Source organism: Cotesia glomerata, linkage group LG7 (genome assembly GCF_020080835.1).
Source record: "Cotesia glomerata isolate CgM1 linkage group LG7, MPM_Cglom_v2.3, whole genome shotgun sequence".
Classification (NCBI taxonomy): Eukaryota; Metazoa; Arthropoda; class Insecta; order Hymenoptera; family Braconidae; genus Cotesia; species Cotesia glomerata.
In genome coordinates this window covers 3591052-3603292 of record NC_058164.1, presented here as the reverse complement: position 1 = coordinate 3603292, position 12241 = coordinate 3591052, and the positions used below count along the sequence as shown (strand labels likewise).

Here is a 12241-nt window from a genome sequence, read left to right as displayed (position 1 = left end):
TAGTTCACAAGATAAAAAGTAATTCCTTAATTATGTATCTGGACATAGAGCATTTTCGAATGCAGCCTGAATACTTATCATCATAAATTGACTATCGATAAGAATGATATAAAACCTTGAAAAGGCACAAATTAAAATCAAGACCTTTGCAATGACACTAAATTCCACTAAAAAAACCGATTTTTATCAAATGACTATCATGGACACAAAATTTTTCTCATTCTCTTAATAAAGTAAATAATTATATTGTTGATTGACTAATTTGAAATTTATTAAATTCAATATAATTTTGATCAAAATTAAAGAGATCACAGTACAAAACTAAAAAATCATTTTAAATCCTAAAAATCAACTTATAAAACATTATAATAATGTTTATCCTTGCAAATAAAAAACTATAATTGTTTACAAAACTCCTTAAGAACATAATTGCGGGTAAACGCTAATTAAAAGTTCAAAAACAGTTTGACTAAAAAACATAAATGATTTTTACCCTCGTCCAGCAAGCAATTGACAGCTAGTATTATGTATTTAACGCAACCACATATTTGCCAGGTAATTACTTTACCCAAGTATGCTCATGAACTAGTTACTTAGTTGTTCAATCGCACCTTATATATTGGCGTTTATTACTTGAACTACAATTACCACAAGTGAAAGTTTAAGCCCTCAACTTGACCGTAACTTGATCTTACAGCAATCAAAATAATCTTAGTTACAAGTTACAATATTTATTATTTGATTAAATAAGTAAGGAAGCGTCGTATTCTTGAATAATTAAAACTTTTCAAACAGTCCAGAAGCGTTCAAAGTTTAATATACAAACGAAAGTTTGTCTTAAATAATTAAAATAAATAACTGATTTTAAGAAAAAGATGTTTTTAATTAAGCAAAGAATTTCATTTATGTTTAAAATAATTCCTCAATTTTATTTTATGAAATATACGAAACAATAAAAAAAAATATATTTGAGCTATTTTGACATCGGAATTCCGGGAATCTCTGCGAAAAATATTTTTATCTTCTTGAGTACCTCCTAACACGATAGTATAGCTCTAAGAATGAGTAAGACAATCAAAGTAAACGAGCTTTATTATTCTCAATGTCTGCTTTATACTTAACTTAACGGTGAGCGTTGAGGAAAAAGTAAAATAAGACTACGTGACCCGAGTTTCAGAAAAACTAGAATAAAATAAAATTCCAGCGGTGCACTTAAGCTTCGTAATTTTCTCCTACGAAAGAGTGTTTTTCATCGACATTAAATTCTCTTACATATATATACGTTTTATCTGAATGGTATTGTGTCTGTCACTTAAATATTTAAACTCTTAAACTCTTTCATCTCAATTCCGTTTCTATTTAACTGTCTTTAAATAGTAGCTTCCTCGCTCTAAATTTTTTTACTCATGATTTACTCATCTACTTTTTTTAGTTAACTTTCTTTTAGCTGCTCCGGGTTAATGAACATTTTAAATGACACGTTAATTGCTCGGAAATTAAAATGTCATAATCGTTTCTGTATTAACATACATATTTTTTTTTATTTCATGACTAGTGACTGGAAGTAAATTTAATATTTACTCGGAACCTTGCAGTCACTATGTGACTGCCGTGACTTGTGAACTATAAATAAATAAAATTTTGCTTTATTAAATAATGACTTTTGTTAAATTGCACTGTACTTTCTGAAATAGTGACATTTTTGAAGATATAAGCTCATACCAATGTTACACTCATCAAGAGCTTTCATTTGAGTACCCGCATGGCATTTTTTATATATTTTATATATATGGTATTTGTAAAATATATAAATATATAAAATATATGAAAAATTGATGTGGGTACTCAAATGAAAGGTCTTGATGAGTGTAACATCGGGGTGAGCTTATATCTTTATAAATGTCAATATTTCACAAGATATTTGTTAAATTGCACTGTACTTTCTTAACTGTTTACATTTTTAAATATACAAGCTCATCCCGATGTTACACTCATCAAGTGCTTTCATTTGAGTACCCATATGCATTTTGATATATTTTTCATATATAATATATATAAATATGTAAAAAATTGATGTGGGTACTCAAACGAAAGGTCTTGATGAGTGTAACATCGGAATGAGCTTATATCTTCAAAAATATTTCAATAGTTCACAAGATCCAAGGTCATTTCTTAATTATGTAATTAATGATTTTTTGATATTTTTTATCACAATAAACTCAGTTTGGTAGAATTTTTTTCTTAAAAAAAATTATTCTTATTTATTAATTTATTAGTATTATTTTTTGTAGTATAAATTTTTTTGATGTATAGATATATTCTTATAATTATCAAAAAAAAATTTTTTTTCTCAGTGATAAATCTTGTTTTATTTTTAATTTTGCGATAAAAAAATTATAAATTCATGAGGTATTAATTTTCACTAATTAAATTACTAACTCAATACCAAAAAAATATACTGCAAAAAATCACGAACTACTTTACAGAATTTTTCATAATTTTATAAAGCTCAAATATTTGTGATAAATTTTCTTTATAAATTTCAAACATATACACAGTATTCATTTTCATTGAAATCATTTTTATCAGTTCAATCTATAAAGTAAAAGCCCGTATTTACGTATCGTGTTAGCAAACTACTTGACTTTACTCTACATACAGAAAGAATCTCTAAAAGTAAATGCACTTACGAGCATTTTTCTTAAAAATAACTCTGAGTACACAATGCAGCTTTCAAAGTAAATCAGTTGATTTTGCAGGTACAAAGCAACAAGCAACAAAGGAAAATATTGTCGAGCTGTTCCGATTACGCTCTTTTGTGCTATTTAATAAACTGAAAAACGATGTAAATAAATAAATCTAATAAATGGAAAAGCTAGTCAGGTTCAGAGTCATAAATTTTCATTTGCATAAAATAGTGATTTAATAAAAAAATAAATAATTGATGATAATAATAATAATATTTTCATTTGTCCTATCTCCTGCTAGTCTGCTGGACTGCTTATTATATTTTGTATCGAAGATATTGCACACGAGGACATATCTTACATACAATAGTTGTTCGAGTACACTCAAGTAGTTATCGATAGATTGTGTTTGATACTCGACTATATTGGAAATGATCTGGGTATATATAACTTGAGAAGTTTACTCAAGAGTACGCAATCAAGTGGCAATGTCAAGATTCAATTTGTCTTGAAATTCCCATCATTATTGATTCTATAATTAGCGAACAATTCGTTATCTCTAATTTGCAATTAATAATTTATCATTTCATCAACAAAATAAATTTATTTTGTTGTTCTTATTTTATAGAACATCTTTTTGAAAATTTTAATCATCTTAAATTAAATAAAATAATTTTTTAACTAAAAAGTTATTCTTGATTCAAATAAATTTTAGTTGATTCAAAATAACCTAACTTTTCAAAATAATTGTTTTGGTCCGAAATTTTTTATCTTTAAAAAAACTTAATTTTTTTTATCGGTGTTTTAATTGACAAATAAAATATCATTATGTATGAGCAATTTCAAGTTACGTATTTATACAATTGATATTATAAACATCAAAGTCTGAGAGGAAAACATAAAAAAATTTTTAATCACTTTCGTATCCAAAAATTTTTATTATCTTCAACTGTTGACTAGCAGTTTAATTATCTATATTATTAAGAGAATAAGAAAAATTTTGTGTCCTGGATAGTAATATGATAAAATTCGGTTATTTTAGTGAAATTTAGTGTCATTGCAAATGTCTTGACTTAAATTTGTGCCTTTTCAAGGTTTCATTTCATTCTTACCGATAGTCAATTTATCATGATAAGTATTTGGGCTGCATTTGAAAAAGCTTTATCTTTAGATACATAATTAAGAAATTACTTTGTATCTTGTGAAGTATTGACATTTTTGAAGATATAAGCGCATCCCGATGTTACACTCATCGAGACCTTTCATTTGAGTACCCACATCAATTTTTCATATATTTTATATATTTATATATATTATATATATGTATACATATAATATATATAAAAAATGCATGTGGGTAATCAAATGAAAGATCTTGATGAGTGTAACATCGGGATGAGCTTATATTTTTAAAAACGTCAATAGTTAAGAGAGTACAGTACAATTTAACAAATATCTTGTGAAATATTGACATTTGTAAAGATATAAGCTCATCCCTATGTTACACTCATCAAGACCTTTCATTTGAGTACTCACATCAATTTTTCATATATTTATATATATTATATATATGTATGTATAAAAAATATATCAAAAATGCATGTGGGTACTCAAATGAAAGTTCTTGATAAGTGTAACATCAAGATGAGCTTATATCTTCAAAAACGTCAATAGTTAAGAAAGTACAGTGCAATTTAACAAATATCTTGTGAACTATTGACATTTTTAAAGATATAAGTTCATCTGGATGTTATATTTATCAAGACCTTTTATTTGAGTACCCACATCAATTTTTCATATATTTATATATATTATATATATATATGAATATATGAAAAATATATCAAACTGCATGTGGGTACTCAAATGAAAGCTCTTGATGAGTGTAACACCGGGATGAGCTTATATCTTTAAAAACATCAATATTTAAGAAAGTACAGTACAATTTGACAAAAGTCATTATTTAATAAAGCAAAATTTTAATTTTGTATATTTCAAAAGTCACGGCAGTCACATAGTGACTGCAAGGTTGCTAGTATAATTTAAAATGATAATAAAACTTTTCTGCTTAGATAGTCTTAAAAAATTTCGATACGAATAAAAAATATGAGGAAATTTATAATTTCCTCGTATTAAGAGTATCCTGACGTTATCTCGTAACTCGTTCTTGATACTAAAATTTTAATTTTACTACAGTGAAAAATAATTAAACTTTCGTAATAAGTAAAATTATTCAATAATTCCCCATACGAATTTTTAAGACACGAAATTACGGTACAATCCCTTAATATTCATACTAAACTATTTAATAACTTTTGCACGATGCATATTTAAAAACCACAATTATTTTGAACGCTAAATTACAATCATAATTATTGTAATAAAAGTATCAAATAACTTCGTTACAATGATGATAAGTCACGATGTTCTGGAATTAAAATAAAATTAAGACTTTTTTTTTATTGACCTTATTTCATAAATTTCATAAAAAGTAATAAAAATTAAAAATAATTAAATCGATGGTAGTATAAAAAAATAAGAAATTAAAAAAAAAAACTCGAGGTAATTTTTGATTAAATTAGTTTTCAGGTGACGAATCACGTCGGCTTTGTATGAGAACGGTAAATTCAACAGAAAAGGGAACAACCGCTTCAAGTGGATTGGGAGTTGCGACGTACGGATCTCTAGTGTTTCAACTAAAAGACGCTCACAGAGAAGCCAGTGGCATCTGTGACTTTGTGTTCCGGGCAATGGGGGTTGTCAGCAAAACTATGTTTGTCACTATCTGCCTCGCATGTCTTTCAACTGTCCCCATTATCATGCTCATTATGGGTAATTATTATTATTATTATTAACGCAAATATTATTATTATATACTCATCAAATAGCTAATTTCTTATCTCTGAGGTTAAAATGTACTTCAAAGTTATTCGAGGCATTCAAAGATATGAATTTCACCACAAGTTTCAGATGCTTTTAGATTATTACCTCTATCAAGTTCAGAATTCAGACTGTTTTAAAATTATTCGAAATCTTACAACAATCCTTAAACTTTTCTTTCTTCACTTATACTTTATCAGATAAAAAAAATATTTAGATTTTTTATCGCTTCAGTACAAAAATTAATTTTAAAAAATTTTTCTAAAGGAAAATAAAAAAAAAATATTTTTTTAATAAGACAATAAGACTAAGAATTTGTTCTATTTCATAGTCGTATATTTTTTTTGGTGACACGACAAAATCTCCCCGGAAAATATCTCCCCGACAAAATCTCCTCTCTAAAATCTAATTTTAAATTATAATATTATTATCCCTGATAGTTGTGATGGTCTATTTTGTATAAATATACACAAAAACCATGATAAAAGGGCACAACGAGATTTTGAAGCGTATTTTGTCAGGGAGATTTTGTCGTGGAACCAAATTTTTTTAACGAAGGATTTTTGAAAATAATCGTGAAAATTCATAAAATAAATTTTTCAATTAGATTAAAGTTTCTAATTATCAAAAAAAATTTGAAATATCATTTTTATGCACAGAAAAAAAAAATTAACTTTTGAATCAAGTGAAAAATTCTTAAACCAAGAAAATAATTTTGAAAAGCTTGATTGTCTTAAATCAAGATAAAAAATTCTTGAATCAAGTAAAATTTACTTAAACCAAGAAAAACTTCTTTGTTTAAAAATATTTCTACTCAAATCAAGAACATGAAGTTCTTTAAAATTATTTACTTGATTCAAGTAAATTTTCTTTTCCGCACTGAGAAAAAAAGTACTTTTACTCAATTAACAATTTCTTGGTTCAAGAAATTCGATGACGATCATATATTCTATTATTATTAATTATTAATTTCTGAAGAGAAGAGTGGCAATATTTATTTTTGGATAGATAAACAAGAGAATAGCTTTATTTAAATTAAGTAAAAATTATTTCAATCAATTTTTACAAGTTCTTGAGCTAAGAATATATATTCTTGAAAATTTTCAAGAACATGAATTCTTGTATCAAGAAAATTTTCTTAATAAAAGTATTTTTTTTTCTCAGTGTATGTGGGTTGAAGTCTTGCAGACCGTGAAATAAAACAATTCCATAAACCAAATTTTTTTTTTTAATTTTAAATTTCTCTCAACACTCGGCGTTTATTTAAAAAAATTTCTAAACGCCCCTTAAGAAATTTACAAATTCAAAATCAATAAAATTTTTTAATCAAGCCGAAAAAATTCTCCCTAATTAAAACAACTCATCCTCAAAGACCCACAACAGTATTTTTGAAGCAACATTAATCTTCAAAATGAATATCATAAAAATAAATAAAACATATCAAACATAACACAGTGTGTATACAATACAACAAAGTAACATAAAAAGCATATAATTAACAGTAGCTTACTCGAAATATATAATACATAATATCGACCGTAGGGAATCGACTAGTAGGTTATGACACGCGAGACTCCGAGAGACCGAGAGACCGAGCACCGGGCTAGCAAAGCAAGCTCTTCTCGACATGCAGCCCACTTAATTTCGCTTGTGCCACTGGCCTCTGCTGTATAATACTGAATATCTACATACATACATATTACAATATTATATAACCATCAGCATTACACATACGAGCTGAGGTAAACGATCGATATATCCGGGTATATTATATATTTATACATATATGAATGATATATTACGTAGTATGCTACTGTCTATATTTATACAGACTTTATATTTGTATCTACTGTTCCGAGTATGTGTAAAATACCTACACCCAATGTGAATAATTATATATGAAATATGTATATTATATACATTGTACAGTAATATGTAAATTAATATGAATGCTCATATATCCTTTGACGAGCTTTTACATGTCCATTTAGATCGGGAGAACTTGTGATGTTGATTAAGGGCTGTTTGTTAATATTGACGTAGTATCAATATTTTCGTATTTATCCGTGGCCGCATAGTTTGATGTTGGTTTTCATGATAATTATCTGATCAATGATAGTTTATACAATGTTTGATATGTAAATATTTTATATCTGGTTATTAATTAATAATTTTCATAGTCATTTATAATTCTATTACATGTTAAATAGTCAATATTAAAGGTAAATGATAATACTCTTACATAGATACTAATAATAACGCTATTATTATAGTTTAAATTTTAATTAGAGCCTAAAAATTTAGAAATTATAATCATGGAATGTATATTGCGGTATCGTTAAAAAGAAAATTGTTTTTATATTTTGAAAAAGTACACAGCACGGAAAAACTACAGGATGCGATCTAATAGTTGAAATAAAATTTTTTTATTTTTTTCTGACAAATTTTTCTTATTTTAATACTGCGCTATCTTCTCAATGTATTTGAAAAGGTAAAACCGTCGAAGCATATAGAGAAATATAAGTAAAAATTTTTTTTATAGAAAAAAATGTATAAGTATATGTGTTGATGATATTTACCTCAACATATGTTAATACAGAAAATTTGTGTATAGTCGGTATAAATTTCAGAAAAACTACAGGATGCCATCTAGTAGTTGAAATAAATTTTTTTTTTATATTAAAAAAAATAATTAATTAAATCTTTTTATAAAAATATTTACTTTATTTTAGTTTTTATTCTCTTACTTGTTTAAAAAAACGTTCGTAGAGAGCTTGAAATGTATTGTCATAGTAACTTTATTTATATATCTATACGCTATAAATTATTTGAATAATTTTTTTGATTTTCTATATATAGTTGAAAATTTTTAATTCTCTACAATAGAAGCGTCAAAATTATTATTTTTATAAAATCAAATTAACAAATTAAGTAAACTGTACATTGAGACTATAGTAAGTATATTTGCGGACGAATCAACGAATAGGCTGAAACCTTAGTCCAGGCGCCACGTCTCCTCAGTAAGGGAGAGGGTAAAAGACAATTTTAAAGATTAAGCCAATAGTCACTTGACAAACCTGCAGGTCTACTTATCAAGTAATAACTTGCTGCGAACGGTTGTGTGTTAACCTTAAAGTGAACATATTTACTTAAGCGTACAAGAACTTAGAGTGAGTTTTTTAAAAGTTACCAGTGACATTTAAAAATCTTATTAAAAATGGAGCTCATTACTATGGAAGAATATAATAAAGTAACAAAACAAATTGAAGAAGGTCACGTTGATGTGAATTCTAGGTATGTGTTGAGAAAATTCGGAGAAGTCTCGATCCTTCATATTGCTGTATATATGAAGGATTATAAATTTATTAGCTATCTTCTAAATAAACACGTGGACGTGACCATCAACGAGGCCAGCTGCGGTACAGTTTTACATCTCGCAGTTTCCGAGAAACTGAAGAACTTGGCCATATTCAGGATTCTCAATGCAGGCGCTGATGTCAACGCCCAGGATTCTGCCGGGAACACTGCACTCCATCTCGCAGTCAAAGGAAACCAAGTCAAAATCGCCATGATGCTACTAGAACATGGAGCCAACATCGACGTGACTTGTTTTCCAACCAGGAAGATTGATTGTTGGGCTCCTCTGGACCTTGCTATCATCGAGAACAAGTTGGAGCTCATAGAATTACTTTTGACTTACGAGTTAGATATCGACTGCAGGTCGAAAGTAAGATACCCTTCTTTGGTGATAGCGAGTCTCTATGGGTCTGACACAGCCATGGAGATGATTCTACGAAGAGGAGCAGACGTCAACTACTGCAAGGAAGAAGGTCTGATAACAGAGTTTCCACTGCAGGCTGCTGTCATTTCTGGGGACCTAAGCAAGGTCAAGATTCTACTGAGGAGTATCAATGTCCAGGTTGACAAAAAGAACCTGGGTGGAGAGACTTCTCTCTATTATGCCATGAGCTCTCCGAAGGACAGTTGTCTTCAATATCTCCTGGACGTTGGAGCTGATGTCAACTTGTTAAACAATCGCGGTCAGTTGCCTCTTGAGTCAAATGATCGGGAAAGTGCAGCGAGCAAAAGGCTGTTACTCAAACATCATCTGGTGAAATTGGACACAGCTGGATGTCGGCTTGCGGAAGGAAACTTGAAGGCCATCCAAGAGAAGGAGTTCGAAGATTTGAGGTTAAAGTGCGCCAAAGAAGTGGAGGAACTGAAACAGACATTCGTTGGATTGAGAAATTTCAGTTTGTTCTCGGTTCTTCATAGGAACGTGCATTGGTTAGCAAGAAAACTGAAGCGGATCGAAGAAGGAGATGTTTTAAATTCAAACATTCGTGAGTGCTTTCCGCTGTATGGAAATATGCTACATTATAAGTTAAAGATGGGAGCTAACAGGAAGCAATTGTTGATCAATGTTGAAGAGTTGGTCAACGATATTTTTCTACATGAACTCCCAGTTACGTTTGTGAGAAATATAAGTAGCTATTTAACCAATGAGGATTTGGAGGTAATCAACGAAGATAAATCAAGCTACAGTCTTTGGGTGTAATTATTCGATTTTAACTCTTTGAGAGAAAATGTAAATTTTTTTATTGTTTATTTTTTTTTAATTGTTATTAAAAATGTAGCTGTAATTAATTTTTAAATTATGTGATGATTTTTTTTCTCATATTTTACTTATTGATTTTTAATAAATGTTTAGTATTATTAAATTAAATTTAAATTGAAAGACAAATTGTAAAATAATGTTTAAAAATTTTCAAAATAAAATGTTGTATCTGTGAACTTATTTTATTATTAAAAATAAATCTTTAAAAAATTTGTATTATATAGTTTACTTTAATAAAAAATATTATAACTTTAACTTTCGTTTATTTATTTATTTTTTTAATATTTTATCATATATAGTAAAAATTTTAAAGTAAATTTGATTGTTTCTATTATGTTCATAAATAATTTTTCTTTCAATAATAAAGGTCTCCAATTGAAAAGAAACAACTTTATCCCTAACAAAATCTCAGGACCCATGAATAAAACAAATCAAATATATCAAATAGTAGGTACTTAGGTCCAGACGCCCCACCGTGACCGAGCCTCAAGACACAAGCCATTATATGGTCAAGGCTAATTGAGGTTATAGATCAAGTTATCATGAGTCATTGACTTTATTGTTATCCCTAAAGTTAGGTATTATCATACCTATGATAGATTTTATATAATTTTTTTATTTATTACGTATTTTGCAATAATTATTCATTATTATCATGGCCTCAAAGCTGATTTTATAGTATTTGTTTTTTATTTTAGGGTTTTTCAGATAATATTTTATTACAATTTTTTTTGTGATCGTTTTTTAAAAATTAATTAACATTTATTATACAAAATAATACAAAAAAAAAATATTTACTTTTATTAACGTAAAAATTAAGTTTGATAAACTTTTATTTTAACGACGGGAAAAGTAATACGCAAGTTACAATCCTTGTCTGACTATTGAAGCGCTCCATCACTGAATTAAGAGCTGACAAAAGCTATTCGCTCTGTGTAGATAATTTAACTAAATTTTGTAAGATAAATACTGAATAATTGTTTAGTTTTCTTTGAATTAATTTCACAGTAAAGTTTAGTGTCAGCAGTAATTTAAATTTAATAAATTTGTGACAGAATTACCGATAAAAAATAAACGATTTAGGATTCGGGAATATTGAGCGGTGTATTAAAAACTATGACAGTCGAATTATAGGATAAAAAAAGTAAATTATTGAAAAAAAAAATCGAAATCAATTTGGCGTTAATCCAAAACGTTTTGAATAGGATATATTGACATCTAAAATTGCCTAGTTGACAATTGTTATGCGGATTGGTATCCTCTCTCTCTCCTGCTTCCGCTTCCGCTTTAGACGTAGACGAATCCTGTCGCTAGGCTGTCAATTATAATCGAAACTTAATTTACTGTTGACAGTCAGCGTGAACTTGTGCTATTGATTCTCCTTTATCTGATATTGCTTGGACATGACAAAAGCAATTTCTCTTTCAGCCACAGGGTGTTGCGGAGAATGAGGATGAACCATTAAATGGCTATCACTTATCTTATAACTCACTTTTTATTTATTTTATCTAATGAAGTTTTTTTTTAATTTTCAGCATTTTTTAGAATTTTTATAATAATAATATTAATAATTTATATTATTAAGAGAATAAGAAAAATTTTGTGTCCAGGATAGTCATATGATAAAATCGTTTTTTTTAGTGAAATTTAGTGTCATTTTAAAGGCCTTGATTTGAATTTGTTTCTTTTTAAGGTTTCATATCATTTTCATTAATAGTCAATTTATCATGATAAGTATTTAGGTTGCATTCGAAAATGCTCTAGATACATAATTAAGAAATGACTTTGTATCTTGTGAACTATTGACATTTTTAAAGATATAAGCTCATCCCGATGTTACACTCATCAAGACCTTTCATTTGAGTACCCACATCATTTTTTCATATATTTATAAATATTATATATATGTATAAATCAAAAATATATCAAAAATGCATGTGGGTACTCAAATCAAAGCTCTTGATGAGTGGAACATTGGGATGAGCTTATCTCTTTAAAAATATCAATAATTAAGAAATTACCTTATATCTTGTTAACTAATGATATTTTTAAGGAT

General features: G+C 27.8%; 1 protein-coding gene and 1 long non-coding RNA gene across 3 annotated transcripts in view; one reads left to right on the top strand and one right to left on the bottom strand.

The window, feature by feature from the left end:
* LOC123269409 overlaps positions 1-12241 on the bottom strand; it is a 174485-nt gene that overhangs the window by 6922 nt on the left and 155322 nt on the right. The window lies entirely within an intron of this gene.
* LOC123269382 overlaps positions 1-12241 on the top strand; it is a 67174-nt gene that overhangs the window by 48221 nt on the left and 6712 nt on the right. For both annotated transcript variants that reach the window (XM_044735064.1, XM_044735063.1), the window contains exon 5: positions 5270-5519. In XM_044735064.1, coding sequence (XP_044590999.1) covers positions 5270-5519 — 250 coding nt within the window. The remainder of the gene's footprint in view (positions 1-5269; positions 5520-12241) is intronic.